We start from the raw sequence: 17,914 nt of genomic DNA, 5'->3' as shown, positions 1-17,914 counted from the left end.
GTCCTAAGCGACTAGCCAAAACTACAGTTTGCTAATATTAAATCTGTGGAGTGATTAAATTTTTTTTTTAATGACTCCAACCTAAGTGTAAACTTCTTACTTCAACTGTACATAGACCTTTACATGCAGAACAATACACTAGTGTTGACGAAGCTACTTCATAACTATTTGAAGAAACTTAAGGTGGCAATAACCTTTTATATACAGTGGGTACGGAAAGTATTCAGACCCCCTTACATTTTTCACTCTTTGTTATATTGCAGCCATTTGCTAAAATCATTTAAGTTCATTTTTTTTCCTCATTATTGTACACACAGCACCCCATATTGATAAAAAAAATGAACTTAAATGATTTTAGCAAATGGCTGCAATATAACAAAGAGTGAAAAATTTAAGGGGGTCTGAATACTTTCCGTACCCACTGTATACACTGCCGTTCTAAGGTTTGGGGTCACTTGACTGAAATGTTTCTTGTGATCTTAAAAATCTTTTGATTTGAAGGCGTATGCTTAAATGTTTGAAATTTATTTTTGAATACAAAAATTCAATTGTGCCAATTTAATTATAACAATAACATTTTATTTAAAACAATACGTTTTTGAAATTGATAAAGAAAAGCAGCAAATAAATGCCCAGAATTGATGGAAACTCCTTTAATACCGTTTATAAAGCATCCCAGGGTGATACCTCAAGAAGTTGGTTGAGAAAATGTCAAGAACACATTTCTGAAAGTTCTATGCAAAGGGTGACTACATTGAAGTTGCTAAAATATAACAATTTTGATTTATTTTGGATTTGTTTAGTCATAACACAATTCCTATAGTTCCATTTCTATTATGACTGCAACTAACAATTATTTTGCAAATAGTTTAATCTCCGATTATTTCTTCGATTAATCAATTAATCAGATACAAAAAAATATTTCCTGTATTTTAGTAAAATAAAAAAAATTCAACAAAAATAATAAAGGGCGTAAGGATTTGGTTCGATTAACATGACTGAATTCATGATTCTATACCCTCACAAAACTTTGAACAAAGCCTGAATCATGAAAAGTTTGAATCTATTATTACTAGTATTATTGTTACTTTCAGTACACATGCAAAACAATTCCTTTCATTACTTTTAAAACTTTGTAGAACAAAAAGTACTGTTCATTAAAGAATACAATTATCCATCAGGATGGAGTGGGACATAAAATTAAAAAAAATAAAAATAATAAAATAAAATCAGCCCAGCACAATGGCAATGGTGACACCAGAATTGAAATATTAATAATCCTGCACAGCTAAAAAAATTATAGTTACTGTATGTTAGATACATATGTTTGTGATTACATATGTGACTGATTAAATACATTTGAAGTATTTTAAATTAATATTGTCATGGATTTAATTTTTCTAAACTATTGTTTGTTTATCCAGTAAAATAATGTTTGCCATGGTATAAATTTACTGATGAAATCAGACATTACATTTGGCATTATCAGGATGACTGATAACGACACTTAGCATTTTTATACATTATATTCAGCATTATATACAGTTTAATACAGTTCAGTCAACTGTAAACGCAGTGCAGATTCACTCTTGTGCTGAAAATACTCATCCTCACAGTATTACATACTGTGAGGATGTCACATGATTAGAAACAATCTAAAATAATGAAAGCTGCACAATTGATTACGTTGAAACTGAAAGCACGGTATTTTGTTCCACGAGTTTGATAAGTGACCGTGCTTCCTTTCTGAATTGTGATCAGTTTGATTGACATGGATGTGCATGCTCGCTTGCTCATTAGAGTTCAACGGAGACTCGCATGTGGTAAAACAAACAGTTTAGCAAAATACGTGCCTGATTTTGAATTCATAACATGTATATATTATAAAACAGAAAATAGCAGTAAATTGTAAGTCATGTGCTGGAGAGAAACAACTCTTTAAGCATATCAAACAGCACAACCGCTCAGTAAACGCACCTGACGCAGCAACTGCTCCACATTAGTATGCTTATTATGACCTTCTTTGAAGTGTTTATAAAGTGCTCTCATGCACTGGACAACTTGGGTTGTGTTTTTAAGCTTGTCTCCATTGTTTTTCAAATGAGTTTCATCATGCAACACATTTTTCACCGGGCTGTAAAGTGACATCACTGACAGAACTTCTCCATGCTCACGGCATACATCCAACTAATCGATAATGAAATTCATTGCCGATGATTTCTATTATCGATAATAATCAATTTTATCGATTAGTTGTTGCAGTCCTAATTTCTATTTTTCCATAGTTTTGCTGACTTTACAATTATCCTTAAATGTGAAAAATAATAATAATAATAATAATAATAATAATAATAATAATAATAATGAGTACATACATTTTTTATAATTATTGTAACTGCTAATTTAATCAGAGCCCAATTTTATTAAAACAACTAAAACTAGAAAACCTAGTATTTATCTAATATTTATCTAAAAAAGGAATCGTATTCTGTGAATTGTTGCTGTGAATCAGCATGTACATGAACGTCCAAATGAACCGATTCATTAAAATGAATCAGACTTTCCAACAAGAACAGTCCAGAGAACGTTTGACTACTGGGTCAGCTCTTGCGCCATACAACGTGATGTTAAAAACAGCGTTGCATAATTTTTTCATGCCAAACCTATATTTGTTGGAAAAGTAGCTTGTTAGTAGAAGAGCTGCAGAATTTTGAAGTGAACTAGGGTCATAATACTGAAAAAATTTAGATACATGTAAGTTAGTAACGCCAGTACTTGTAGTTCCATATATAAAGCCTTTCCCGTGTTCATTAGGAATCATCAAGATAAGCACTCCTTATATGTAATGTGTGCATTTGTCACCTGGTCTCTCTGCTCTGTGTGCTGCTGTCTCTCCTCATCCAGGGTGATGTTCAGTTCCTTTAGTTTCCTCTCCAAGCGTCGCTGAGAAGACAGAACGGAGTTCTTCTCTCTGTAAAAACACAAAGATGTGCTAGCAACTAAGGAGTTTCCAAACTTTCAAAGATTCTTCAGGTGATGTTGTTAAATGTTTTCTAATGTGTTATATGTTTTAATAACATTTTGCATACAGGTATAAAACTCTAATTGTTTAGTGTTTTGTACAAATCATATCATGGCTGAAACAGATTCTGTGAGGAACTGAGGATGCAATTCTTGTGTTTCAGAAGAATTATGTATAGTTAGTTCTTTAATAAACAAAGCTTGGGTATCAAATCTAACAAAATCTAAAAATATTTTGTGTGTTCACTTAAAATGCACTATAGTGTCTGTAGTCTGTTTCTTTGAGCAGTGCATTGTGTTTTCAATTATCTAAGAGTTATTTTCCAACCTTCCTGTTGTGCACTGCGAGTAATGTCACTTTTTGTGCCTTTTCACAGAGCATGGTTGTGGTTTTAGAGAATTAAACTGCAGATCCTTGGTTTTACCTTTCCTCTGTGCGCAATCGCTCCTCAAATTCTTGGACTTTGCTCTCCAGCTGAGACACGCCAGTAGAGGAACGTGACTGGCTCTCAATCTCAGCTATACGGGACTTATACTCCTTTATCTGAAAAATTATGCAAATAAGAGAGGGAAGATTATATGAAACCACGTGGACGATCTGAATGAATGCACAGTGCAGTTTAATAAACAGAGAAACTATCACTCTTTTTACCACGGAAATTCAAAGATAATACAGCATATAAAAGATAAGTCCACCAAGCTGTTCAGTGGTCATATGGTGTACCTGTCTCTCCAGAGCATTTTTGTCCAGCTCCAGGTCTTGTTTAGAGGATCTCTCTTGCATGAGCTCTGTACGCAGCTGTTCAATCTACAGACAGAGCCGAACTATCATCTTTAAGGCATTTAGCACATGCTAATGACATTCAAAATATGCTTTCAACAAGATTTAGCAATTTCTAGACAATTAAATATTTTAGAGCTTAGCAACTAGAAAAAAATTATATCCACTACAGAAATTTCCATGTCTTTTTTTAAAGATTGTATTAATTTCACAGGCCTAGATTTAACAATGAAAAAATGTCCTAATATATCCAGGTTTTCCATAAACGTGAAACGGCACGTGATCAAAAGTGATTTACCCAGTATATGACAAGCAGTATATTGCTATATGTGTGGAGAGAACAGAGTCTGTATACCTGATCCCTGCTCCTGCTTATTCTTTCTGTGAGCATCTCTGAACTGCTCTTCTCCTCATCCAATTCAAGCTCCAGATGCTTGATTTTGTCCTGCAGGTGTAACACAATGAGGTCAAAGAGAGCATTTAACCCTTGCATCACAATCTACCAATATTCTTGACACCAGATCTGGGTTTGTTTGTTTGTTTGCTTGCTTGCTTGTTAATTATTTAAAACCATGCCAGCTTCAATGGCTATTTTAATGGTGAAAAACAAGCTAAAATACAATAAAAGGTACGGTGATTAAAAAGCTATATAAAAGGTTAAGATCTATTTTCACTAAAAACTCTAAAACAGATTCAGGCCTGAATCTATTAAAAGTGTCAACCGAATCTTACATTTCCAGGTCCAAAACTACACTGACCTTGTCCCAACCTTGAGCTGAAGTTTTAAAACATCACATGTGAAGTACATACTACCAATGCTTGCATTCATTTGCAGAAAAGAAGATGGAGGTTTTTGCAGATGAAGGAGGTTCAGCCAGTCACATACTTTGTTCACAAATTCCTGCCCTGTGCATGTTTACATAGTGCGTTTAATAAAGACATGAAAGCATACAATTTTGTGTTAACCCTTGTGTTGTTCTAGTTTGTGCTTACACGTTTTGTGTTCCCTACATACATCATCCCAAGATATAGCGTTATATTTTTTTAACTTCTTTTTCTAGTAATTATGACAGGTTTTTTTCTTCTTTTTTTAACGTGTGTGTGTGTATATATATATTTTTACACACACACACACACACACACACACACACACACACACACACACACACACACACACACACACACACACACACACACACACACACACACACACACACACACACACGTTGTGTTTCCATGTTTTATGGGGACTTTCCATAGACATAATGGTTTTTATACTGTACAAACTTTATATTCTATCCCCTAAACCTAACCCTACCCCTAAACCTAACCCTCACAGAAAACTTTCTGCATTTTTACATTTTCAAAAACATCATTTAGTATGATTTATAAGCTGTTTTCCTCATGGGGACTGACAAAATGTCCCCACAAGGTCAAACATTTTGGGTTTTACTATCCTTATGGGGACATTTGGTCCCCACAAAGTGATAAATACACGCTCACACACACACACACACACACACACACACACACACACACACACACAGTTTGGTTTCCATGTTTTATGGGGACTTTCCATAGACATAATGGTTTTTATACTGTACAAACTTTATATTCTATCCCCTAAACCTAACCCTACCCCTAAACCTCACAGAAAACTTTCTGCATTTTTACATTTTCAAAAAACATCATTTAGTATGATTTATAAGCTGTTTTCCTCATGGGGACTGACAAAACATCCCCACAAGGTCAAAAATTTCGGGTTTTTCTATCCTTATGGGGACATTTGGTCCCCACAAAGTGATAAGTACACACACACACACACACACACACACACACACACACACACACACACACACACACACACTATATATATATAAACAAATAAACATTTATTAATAGAAGGATTCATTGAACCAAGCTTATACCGGGCTAGTGGGGGCACTCCCTGCTGAAAATGTATTTAATAATAATAATTATAGAATAGATTTAATGACCATTTGCTTGATCCAAACAAAACAGATGTAATTTTAAAGCTTAGAATCTGGGCTTTACGATGCATATAGTTGATATTACAGTGCATCCGGAAAGTATTCACAGCGCTTCACTTTTTCCACATTTTGTTATGTTACAGCCTTATTCGAAAATGGATTAAATTAATTAATTTCCTCAAAATTCTACAAAAATACCCCATAATGACAACACACCTGTCTATACAAGGTCCCACAGTTAACAGTGCATGTCAGAGCACAAACCAAGCCATGAAGTCCAAGGAATTGTCTGTAGACCTCCGAAACAGGATTGTATCGAGGCACAGATCTGGGGAAGGGTACAGAAAAATATCTGCAGTATTGAAGGTCCCAATGAGCACAGTGGCCTCCATCCATAAATGGAAGTAGTTTGGAACCACCAGGACTCTTCCTAGAGCTGGACGCCCGGCCAAACTGAGCGATCGGGGGAGAAGGGCCTTTGTCAGTGAGGTGACCAAGAACCCAATGGTCACTCTGACAGAGCTCCAGTGTTTCTCTGTGGAGAACCTTCCAGAAGAACAACCATCTCTGCAGCACTCCACCAATCAGGCCTGTATGGTAGAGTGGCCAGACAGAAGCCACTCCTCAGTAAAAGGCACATGACAGCCTGCCTGTAGTTTGCCAAAAGGCACCTGAAAGACTCTCAGACCATGAGAAAAAAACATTATCTGGTCTGATGAAACAAAGATTGAACTCTTTGGCCTAAATGGCAAGCATCATGTCTGGAAGAAACCAGGCATCATTCATCACCTGGCCAATACCATCCCTACAGTTAAGCATGGTGGTGGCAACATCATGCTGTGGAGATGGTTTTCAGCGGCAGGAACTGGGAGACTAGTCAGGATCGCGGGAAAGATGAATGCAGCAATGTACAGAGACACCCTTAATGAAAACCTGCTCCAGAGCGCTCTGGACCTCAGACTGGGGTGAAGGTTCATCTTCCAACAGGACAACGACCCTAAGCATACTGCCAAGATAACAAAGGAGTGGCTACAGGACAACTCTGTGAATGTTCTTGAGTGGCCCAGCCAGAGCCCAGACTTGAACCCGATTGAACATATCTGGAGAGATCTGAAAATGGCAGTGCACCGACCCTCCCCATCCAACCTGATGGAGCTTGAGAGGTTGGAATGGATAATGGGAGAAACTGCTCAAAAATAGGTGTGCCAAGCTTGTAGCATCATTACAGACTTGAGGCTGTAATTGGTGCCAAATGTGCTTCAACAAAGTATTGAGCAAAGGCTGTGACTACTTATGTACATGTGATTTTTTTATTTTTAATAAATTTGCAAAGATTTCAAACAAACTTTTTTCATGTTGTCATTATGGGGTATTGTTTATAGAATTGTGAGGAAAATAATTAATTTAATACATTTTGGAATAAGGCTGTAAAATAACAAAATGTCGAAAAAGTGAAGCGCTGTACCTATTCTTAAATAATGCTTTTTAATTTGCTGACAAATTAGATCTGTTTTGTTCTCATAACTGGCAAATTTGTTATCACAACAATTGTATTTAGAGCTGGTAAAACAGAAGATGAGATGAGCCATGCATTACATATTGCTGGAAAGGTCTCAATTAGTAAAATGTAATGAGCAAATTGTTTCTACTCAGAGGCCAAACTGCAATGAGTGTTAGTGTATGTGATTCCCACTTACACACATAAATAATAAACATGAGTGTCTTTCTTTCATGTTTTTACTTCCTGAAAAATTCATATAACATAGATAATGACATATCGTAGCAGACTATTCAGATTCAAACGAGCCCAAACACAACATGATGTTGAAGACTGGAAGAGTAGAAGTAGATCTTGAAATATTCCTCAAAGAGTATACATAGAAAGTTGATGCACAAAAGAGAATTCAACACACATTGTGTTGTGTGTGTGCATTCGTGCATATGTCCGAGGACTTTGTGTGTGCACACACATCCACATTTGTGCTCATCTACAAGTGTAACAAAGTGAAATAAAACCAATAACATTTTATGAAAATGATCTAAAAAAAAAAAATTGTTTGTTTTGTTTAGATGACCTGTGTGAACATAGTCATGGGATTTCATTCCAACTGGATGAAATAAACTACAGTTTTCAGAAAGAAAAAAAAAATAATAATTTAATTGGTCAGTTTTGACTGGTACACAATATAAGGGTAAAGCAGAGCAGACTGTTTTTGTATTTTTGTGACCAAGCTGAAGATCAGATCAAATTTTATGAAAAATGTATACATAAATCCATGCAAATCCATATGCACATGCTTTTTTCCTGCAACTGTATATCCATATTTTAACATAAAAATATGTTACATTAGATGTTAAGGTGAAACACACACCTCCATGCTGCGGATGTCTCGTGAGCGGTCACTGTGTGTGGTGCGGTGTGCCTCCATTTCACCCTCCAGATGTTTGAGGCGGTTGGTGAGGAGCTCTTTATCTAATATAGCATTGTCTCGTTCCTCAAAACATGAGAGCAGTTCCTTCTTTTGACGAGCGATCTAAAAACATTCACACAGCAAAAAAATGGTATGACCACAAACTGCCAATTTGCTTGGCTAAATTCAAACAAAAATAAGGATAATTAATACTTCAATCAAAAACTATGAATGTTTGTATGAAGCATGTTTGTCACCTCCTCCTGCAGGGAGTGGATGGTGCTTTGAGCTCTCTCCAGCTCACTGAGCTTCTCTTTAGTGTTCTTCTGTGAGTCCTGCTGCTCTTTCCTCCACTTTTCTCTCTGCTCATCCAGCTGAGATTGCAGGAGCCGCACCTCCTCACGAGACGCTGCAGACAAGCGCTCCATCTGAAAGAGAGGGATAGAGATGAGGGGGGATAATGTCTGTTTTTGAACTTTTTATAAGGAAAAATAGACTCAAACTTGCATCTGCAATATGATATATTCATATTGTCTCAGAGTTCCTACACATTTTGACCAATGAACTTTAATGATCTTGTTTGTTGGATAAGGATTTAAATATTCTAAATTCAATAATAAATCATTTAGACCAATTTTTGGACCAGTTTGACTCAATTTGTGGACCAGACTTAATTTGATTAAAAAAAAATCAGACATCATCACTATGGTTTGGAAGTAGGGCTGTCACAATTCTGAAATCATGCTGGCAATTAATTGTCAAAAAAATGATTGCGATAATAATGATTAATTGTCTTAAAAATATCAATACTTCTTAATGAGTGTGTGATTCATTTATCTTAAGGAGTCCTTTATTCAGATATAACTTGGAATAATATAATAAAATAGGAATATACAATTTCCTTTAAAAATGTGTGAAATATTGCATATGGTTATAATGACAAGAACATAATATTTAAAATATAAAATCAAATTTCAAATACTTATAATATGCCAGCCTGAATAGATTAGATTATATATTATATTATGCAATAGTAAAATATTTCTGTCTTTCACAGAAAGACTAAACCCATGTTGGGGTTTTTTCTGATTAAACCCATGAGCTCTTTTTCACATGAAGGAAGACTTTTGATATTCTGTGTGTATTTGAAAATATCTTTCTGCGTTCAAAGAACATTTGCGATTATGCAAAAGTTGAAAGAATGTGAAATCCTTGCTTATATTTTCATTGGAGTTTGTCACAGATGCAGTACATCACAGTGCTTTAGAAGTGGTTAATCTTCACAAGCTCTTCAGGAGCTGCTCTGAGTGCGGTCAGCTGTATGGATCAGAGTTCATTTGGAGTGCCCACATAATGAAATAACACCGGAAAATGACACACAAAGCATGCCGTTCGTGGCATTTCTAGATTCACTTAATTTATTTGGAAAGCAAAATGTAATTGGAATTTGAAGTGCAACATAATCAGGGTTCTCTTTAATAATCACGATCAGACAATTATTTCATGATGGCGACAGTCATTTTGCAAACAAGTTTTACTCTCCACAAGAGCAATATTGTAGCATAGAATTTTGAAATTCCTTTGGTATTTTCAGGTTTCCACAAGCCTGGAAACATTTATATCTGTTGTTTCTTGTCACACTTGTGCCTGGCCATCGTGAGCACACTCACCTCTTTATTAAGTTTGTCTAGTGCTCTATCTTGCTGTCTCCTCTGGTCATCGAGCTGTGTGTTCTCCTTGCGGAGAGCGTCTCTGTCCCTCTCTCGCTCTTCAAGATTACGAGCCAGTTCGTCCCGCTCTAGGCCCAATCTGGAGCTCTCGTGCCTGGACTCATCCAGCTGCTGCCTCAGTCTACTTGTCTCCTCCTGCTGCTCCTGCTCGGCCTCAACACTCTGAGATGTGCGCTCTTGCAGCTGAGTCTTCTCAGACAAAGTCAGATAAAGACAGTATATTAAGCAAATAAACCACAAAATGGATAATGTCAATGTATGCCATTAACTGACAAAAACAGATTTTTGTAGTGCGCAAGAAAGAGAAAAGGAGTACTATCACATAACTATGGATATATTCATAGAGTCAGTGTTTGGGATCGACAGTCATGACTCTCAAATTGTCCTGTTCATATACCAGCTTACAAGAGCAACTCTGATATGGTCTGAATGATTGCATAACCAAAATCATGCCTGTATTCTATTCTCACAATAACCTAAGTACACCTGCAATCAAACTGAGAGTGAAAAAATGTATATCCATAATGGTCACTTCCATAACACTTGAAAGACTTTTATAAATGGACTTTTAAATTTGAATTGACTTTACTGAATACATCCAATTTAAGTGTGAGTTCATGCCATCTTTATTGATTGAGAGCGGGTACAAAAACGTTTTATTTTTAACTGATGACAGAGCAGTATTTTGGTCAAGTCCAGACCAGAAAATTTAAGCAAGCAGTTCTGGTAGAAGGAAAGTGACAGGATCTCATTCTCTGAGTTACCGGAAGACCATATGAGAAAAAAAAAAAAAAAAAAAAATGTGAGAATGTAACTTCATTTAGTACTCTAAAACAGGACTGACAACAGCATTTCGCTGTTGTGTGAAAGTAGCCTATGTTAAGTTTGTGTCTTTACCTCCAGGCGTGTAATTCTCTCCTTCATACGCTTGTTAGTTTCCTCGAGTTCCTTGCGCTCATGTGTCAGAGTATTTGCTTGGGTTTGAAAAGAGCCAAGTTTGTCTTTCTCAGCCTGCAGCTCTTCTTCACCTGAGAGCAGCTTACTGCGCAGTCGCTCCACCTCCTCTCGCATGTCATTCAACTCCCCACGCAGGGCCTCCACTAATGAGGGTTCAGCTAGCTGTCGGGATTTATAAAAATCCATTTGACAGTATTTAATGTATAAATAAATAGAAGATTTCATTTTAAGTATAAACACATACCTGTTTGGCCCTCTCATGTACTTTTGTCAGCTCTTCTTTATCTCTTCGTGATTGGTCCTTCAACCTGTCAATCTCATATTTGTGCTCTGCTTCAAGCTCCTGTATGTTCTTCTTTAATAAGACAATTTCCATTGTCTTCTTGTCATGTTCTATTTTTAATTTATCAAGCTCTGCTTGCGCCTTCTGTAGGTCAGCACGACAATGCTCATGTTCCTATGAACAGCCATTGGTACCAGTCATGGGTAGGATAGTTTTGAAAAAAGTATTTAAGAATTTGTATGTAATACACACATTAAGTGTGTTTTTGTGTGTACCTGGCTGACTGTTTTTGTCTGTTTGTGATCAGGTATCTGATGTTTCATGGTGTTCACTTTCTCCTGCAGCTCTTTAAGCTCCTCCTCAAACTCCTCTTTCTCCAGACGAGCCTGCAGTAACCTAACACACACACACACACACACACACACACACACACACACACACACACACACACACACACACACACACACACACACACACACACACACACACACACACACACACACACACACACACACACACACACACACACACAGAGAGTGCTACAGTAACGTTTAGATTTGCTGATTATGTTAATCTGCATGGGCCAACTATTGATTGAGTGTCAAGATCCAACATTATCTGATGAAAAATTTGAAGAAATATGTGTACTTGATCTGTAATACTAGAGCTCTCAATTGATGGCAGTGTCTAGCTATTAAATGTAGGGCAGTCAAAGATGGAGAAATGAGCTGTTTTGCTTGATGTATGGAAAAGACACAGAGTTTGCTACTCTGCGGTTTCATGTAATAGGGCAATGCTCATCACAATAATCAGATTTCTGTGATAAAGCAGGCTTTATGATATTCTGTGAAGTTTTGTTATATGTTAAAAATCAAGTACTTATGAATTAATTAGTCTTAGACTTAATAGACTTCCAATTTAATGTTTTAAAATGAAATTCAATTATTTGATATACACTTAAAAATATTTTATTCTAATCAAATAATTTGTTTACACTGGTCATATAATCATATGGACACAACAAATCACACCTACAGAACAATTACTAAATGTGAGGTACAAATCACATTTCTACAAAACTACAATTTCCTCATCTATTCTGAGTGTCTCTCACTCTGCTTTAGGTTGAACCAGCTGTCCTCTGCACAGACAAAATGCATACAATTAAAAAAGGAGAGACACATGCATTAACAGAAGACACGTTATGATAGAGATACAACAGAGCAAAGTGTAATGCCATCTTGAAAGCAAAGCTAATGAGTAGTTTATCTTTAATAATTGTAAGCTTGACTCACTCTTGTTTGGTGTTGCGTAGCTCTTCTCTGCTGGACTGGAACTGCTCTCTCCAGTGGTTTCCCTCATCATTGCTCTCCTCCAATTGCTGCTGAAGAGACCTTACCGTGGTGTTCACACGGTGACGCTCTGCTTCTATAGTTGCCTGAGACTAAGGCACAGAAAGAGAAAAAGGTCGCTATACATATCTGCAGCATGCTTACTACATCAAGCTTCAAAATTACTCCCTATAATACACAGTTGGTAATAGGTGGAACTTTTAAATGAACATTGTACCACAGAGTTTCAGACCCTATTTTGTACCCCATTTTTGAAAAATGCCAGGTTCCATTTTGGTTCCCCTTAAATTTCCTATATATATATATATATATTTTGCAGGACCCTTAGTATTGTGTGTTTACCTGTGAAACCTGCTCCATGCTCGCTCGTAGTCTCTCCATGTCTTGGCTGTATTGCTCTCTGAGAGTCTCAATCTCCTTGTCATGCGTGGACACCTCCTCTTTCAGTGCTCCCTTCAGAGCAGTTAGTTCTCTCTCTCTCTGCCTCAGAGTGTCTTCCTGCTTTTGACAGAGCGCTGCTGCCTCAGCCAACTCAGATCTAAGAGCCATCAACTCCTGGACACACATACCACATCAGACCTTTTGATAATAACTTTCAAGCTTATGGAATTGCAAAAATAATGATTGTTTTCAAACAGGTTTCCTTAACACTTTCCCCATCTTTCATTGGTTGGACAAAAAGGACAGTTTGTGGAAAGTGCAAATGGCAAATGTTTCATTCGATGACTGCATGCAACATCTGACAGAGAATCGTGTGCAGTGCATGTTTGTGCTCACCATGTGCATTGTGTCGGCCTGAGCCCTGTTGTGTGTCTCTCTCCTCAGCTCATCCTGTAGTCCTGCCAGCTGATCCTCCAGTTCTCTCACATGAGACTCTGCGTTCTCTCGGTCCATTCGGAACTGAGTTAGCCTGAGAGAAATATAGAACACTTACATAATATTGAGCATCTGTAAACTCTACTTCATGGTATACTGTTTCTTTTTATTCTCCGTGCAGTAAAACTGCAGGGTAGGGTTGTACCAGCAGTGCGTAAGGTCTCAATTAAATAGGGACGTCAAGTTCACACTAAGGGCTTAGTCAGTTTGTAACGAAGTCAGTGATTAATTAAGCTGCACGACCTGTTCTTAAGGCAAGACTTAGTTAGCAGGTCGTAAGCTCTCTGTAAAGTAATACGTAGTCGCATAATATGATGTTTACCTATATTTATAAAATAAGCATTATTCAAATTGAACACAGAAGTGTTAAGTCATGCATTTCAGCTTTATTTTGTTACTGTTAATGTTCAAACCTTGTTTGCTCACATAACTGTCAGCTATAATAAATGACATTCACATTGAAATATGATACATAAAAAATAAATAAATACTTATACAACATACTGGAAATATTTAAATATATAAGTGCACTGTTAGATCGGTTTAATGCTAAAGAGCCGCTAAGTTTTTACATTTATACGTAGGTTACATCCTACCCAATTTTAATGGTGCAATGCTCAAATATTTAGCAATGCGAAAATAGTGACTTAGTGCCCATTTACGCCACAACTAGGTTACAAGTTGCAACTTATGTATAGCTGGTGCAACCGGCACCTGGTGAGTAATTGTCCATGTTGGTAAGCACATGGCAGTGAAGAAAGCAGTAGTTGGGTTTGTCTTACTCTGAATGTATTTGGTGAAGCTCGGTGTTCTTCCTTCCCAGCTGTTCCTGCAGCTGTACATTTTCATCCAGAGATTTCTCAAGCTCCTCTTTCACAGAGTCATCAGATCTGTTCACCTGAGATCCCTAGCAGAAAAGGGTAATTTAAAGCCCAATCAACAGAGTCATAAAGTAAGCCAGGCATTCAAACTTCTGCCATTTTGAAAACTGTCAAAACCCAATGCGCAGTGTATCTTAACTGTAAACTGACATCAAGTGTTTTACTGTTTTGCATAGTCTGTCAGTGGCCAAAACAACCATGAACTCAATGTGCGCCAAAAAAAAAAAAAAAAAAAGTTTTTCACGTAAACAAGGTTACGCTTTAATTACCCCAAAACACTATAATTCAAGTCCGCCTCTATTATAGTATCAAGACGAAAGAGAAGTCATTAGTGGTTTCCTACCCCTATTGAAACATAATAGGCTTAAGGGATTTATTCCTGTTTAAAGATTACAATTCCAAGCAGAAAAGATAGAGAGAGAAACAAAAATCTCTACAGTCCTTTGCTTTTAAAATAAACAAGGAAACATAATTTTTAAAAGGCAAACACTGACTCACAGTAAATATTATTTTTAGCCAATGAGAAAACAAGCCAATCTGAAAAGCTGTTTGCCTGTGCTTCATTTTGCACATTCTGGTTTGCTGACATGACTTTGGAGGGCAGGTTTTTGGAGAGAGGGCTTGTGGCAATATGGCTGAAATCGCTTTTAAAAAAACAAAAACATTGTAATAATACTATTATACCATCATGACATAATTACTATTATTCTGTATATTAAAAATGTGAATGTTATTGTCGACATACAGCACAGTGCACAGTATTAAAAGTTGCCATCAAAACTTTTAACAGCAATAAGAGTAAAAACTTTCAAGCTTTGTTTGACTTGCTGTGTCAGTTTTAAAATGTTCATAATCATCTTGAGGCAGGGTGTTTCGAAACTCATCCATGTTGTTAATTAAAAAGTTCTAGATTGTTCCTGGAAGCAGAACCCAGACCCATACAGCTACTGTCTCCATCTCTGGTTATTGTATTAAGGTTAAATGGCCCACTGCTTGCAACTGACAGAACAAATCTCGCACCTCCTGCTAATATGCCAACATATAATCTAAAGTGATAGTTCATCCAAAAATGAAAATTCTCTCATAATTTACTCACCCTCATGCCATCCCAGATGTGTATAACTTTCTTCTACTGAACACAAAGATTTTTAGAAGAATATTTCAGCTCTGTAGGTCCTTGTAATGCAAGATAATAGGTATCAACATTATTAAAGAAAAAAAAAGCACATAAAGACAACATAAAAGTAATCCATATGACTCCATTGGCTAAATCCATATCTTCAGAAGCGATATGATGGGTGTGGGTAAGAAACAGATCAATAATTAAATACTTTTTTTTACTATAAATTCTCCTCCCTGCCCAGCAGGTGGCAATATGTATGATGAATTAAAATCACCAAAAGCTAAAGAAGAATGTGAAAGTAAAAGTTGAGATTATAGTAACAAAGGACTTAAATACTGATCTGTTTCTCACCCACACTTGCCACGTCGCTTAAGAAGATACTGATTTGACCACTGAAGTTGTATGGATTACTTTTATGCTGCCTTAATGTGCTTTTGGAGCTCCAAAATGTTAGTACGCATTCACTTGCATTGTATGGACCTACAGAGTGGAGATATTCTTCTAAAAATCTTCAATAAAGTCATACATATCTGGGATGGCATGAGGGTAAATGATTTGGTTTTAAATTTGGGGTGAACTATCTATTTGATGATAGTATTTAAATAGAAGCTTACATATAAATGTTAGGAATAAGTTTATTTTAGGATGTTTGTGTATTTGTAGTCTCCGTCTCCGGCAGCACGCCCACAGACCACCCACAATCTGTTCTCTGTTTGTCTGATGCTTACAGAACTCAGCACAAATCTGTTTGGTACACAAGGTTGTATCAGTCCGCCTGGAAGCAGAGTTGTGTTCACAAGATTCCAGGTTGATAGAATAAGCAATTTTGAGGACAAAATAATACAGAATTTACCAATGTTGGCCAGGTTAGTGACATCAAATCTTGTCAAAGATATTCAGAGTTTTGTTTGAGGTACGCAGCAGAAAGTAAAGCGGATATCCACGAGCAGAGCTGCATTTTCTGCTTGGTTTAATTAGTTATGTCTGTGAAATTCTCTATACTGAGGTTTTCTGTGCTGTACTTAAGACTCTCTACACATTTTCTGAGCAATTGCTCATGGAGACATGCGTGCCATTTTATAAAACATTTTTTTTTCCCTATATAGGGCTTTTATTATGGTGCAATACAGCCCCGATAAACCCACCGCTAAACACCCCGTAAGGACAACACCAACTGGGATTGGATGCTTCACATGTCAGTTAAAATGAATTCTCCTGTCTAAATGGGTGGTTCTTGGCCAATTGAAGCAACCAAGAAGTTTATTTTAGGCTCTAGGAAGAGTCCTGGTTGTTCCAAACTTCTTCCATTAAAGAATTATGGAGGCCACAATCAAAGTGTAGAAACATCTCAAAGAAGATCCAGAGAAATGGGATGCACCTGAGCTAAATTTCAAATTTCAATAAATTAGCAAAGCTGTCAAAAATCTAGTTTTTGCTTTGTCATTGGGCTATGGAGTGTAGATTGATGTAAAAAATTAATTATAATTTAAAGCATTTTAGCATGAGGCTGCAACAAAACATGAAAAAAAGGGGTCTGAATACTTTCTGAATGCACTGTAATGGCTTACGATGGAGGAAAACATATACAGGTGAAGTCAGAAATTTACATACACTTAGGTTGAAGTCATTAATACAAACTTTTTAACCACTCCGCAGATGTCATATTAGCAAACTATAGTTTTGAAAATCTACTTTGTGCATGACACGAGTAACTTTCCCAACAATTGTTTACAGACAGATTGTTTCACTAATTTAGTATATGCCTACAATGATACAATGATTGAATGGAGTATATCACAATTCCAATGGGCCAGAAGTTTACATACACAAAGTTAACTGTGCCTTTAAGCAGCTTGGAAAATTCCAGAAAATTACGTCAAGCCTTTAGGCAATTAGCCAATTCGCTTCTGATAGGCTAATTGGAGTCAAGGGTGTACCTGTGGATGTTTTTTAAGGCCTACCTTCAAACTTAGTGCCTCTTTTCTTGACATCATGGGAAAATCAAAAGAAACTAGCCAAGATCATACGCAAGTATAAACACCATGGGACCACGCAGCCATCATACTGCACAGGAAGGGGATACATTCTGTCTCTAGAGATTAACATAGTTTGGTGTGAAAAGAGCAAATCAATCCCAGAACAACAGCAAAAGGACCTTGCGAAGATGCTGGAGGAAACAGGTAGACAAGAATCTATATCCACAGTAAAACTAGTTCTATATCGATATAACTTTAAAAGGCTGCTCAGCAAGGAAGAAGCCACTGCTCCAAAATCGTTATACTACAAAAAAGCCAGACTACAGTTTGCAAGTGCACATGGGGACAAAGATCTTACTTTTTGGAGAAATTTCCTATAGTCTGATGAAACAACATTTTAACTGTGTGGCCATAATGACCATCGTTATGTTCAGAGCAAAAAGGGTGAAACTTGCAAGCCGAGGAACACCATCCCAACCGTGAAGCATGGGGATGACAGTATCATGTTATGGGTGCTTTGCTGCAAGAGGGA

The 17,914-nt window shown here is 36.8% G+C and overlaps 1 protein-coding gene across 1 annotated transcript in view; it reads right to left on the bottom strand.

Annotated features, from left to right (window-relative positions):
- LOC127655472 (cingulin-like) overlaps window positions 1-17,914 on the bottom strand; it is a 46,431-nt gene that overhangs the window by 4,446 nt on the left and 24,071 nt on the right. Inside the window, exons 6-19 of the mRNA XM_052143310.1 lie at window positions 14,185-14,309; window positions 13,304-13,436; window positions 12,869-13,081; window positions 12,470-12,618; window positions 11,450-11,570; window positions 11,136-11,348; window positions 10,832-11,053; window positions 9,875-10,123; window positions 8,462-8,632; window positions 8,166-8,327; window positions 4,158-4,247; window positions 3,746-3,829; window positions 3,447-3,565; window positions 2,863-2,971 (exon numbers count right to left, since the gene is read on the bottom strand). Of these exons, the coding sequence (XP_051999270.1) occupies window positions 2,863-2,971; window positions 3,447-3,565; window positions 3,746-3,829; window positions 4,158-4,247; window positions 8,166-8,327; window positions 8,462-8,632; window positions 9,875-10,123; window positions 10,832-11,053; window positions 11,136-11,348; window positions 11,450-11,570; window positions 12,470-12,618; window positions 12,869-13,081; window positions 13,304-13,436; window positions 14,185-14,309 (2,160 nt within the window). The remainder of the gene's footprint in view (window positions 1-2,862; window positions 2,972-3,446; window positions 3,566-3,745; window positions 3,830-4,157; window positions 4,248-8,165; window positions 8,328-8,461; window positions 8,633-9,874; window positions 10,124-10,831; window positions 11,054-11,135; window positions 11,349-11,449; window positions 11,571-12,469; window positions 12,619-12,868; window positions 13,082-13,303; window positions 13,437-14,184; window positions 14,310-17,914) is intronic.

The sequence above is a fragment of the Xyrauchen texanus genome, chromosome 15, assembly GCF_025860055.1.
Source record: "Xyrauchen texanus isolate HMW12.3.18 chromosome 15, RBS_HiC_50CHRs, whole genome shotgun sequence".
Lineage (NCBI taxonomy): Eukaryota > Metazoa > Chordata > Actinopteri > Cypriniformes > Catostomidae > Xyrauchen > Xyrauchen texanus.
The sequence above is the reverse complement of the archived record's forward strand: the minus strand, read 5'-3'. Positions and strand labels throughout refer to the sequence as shown.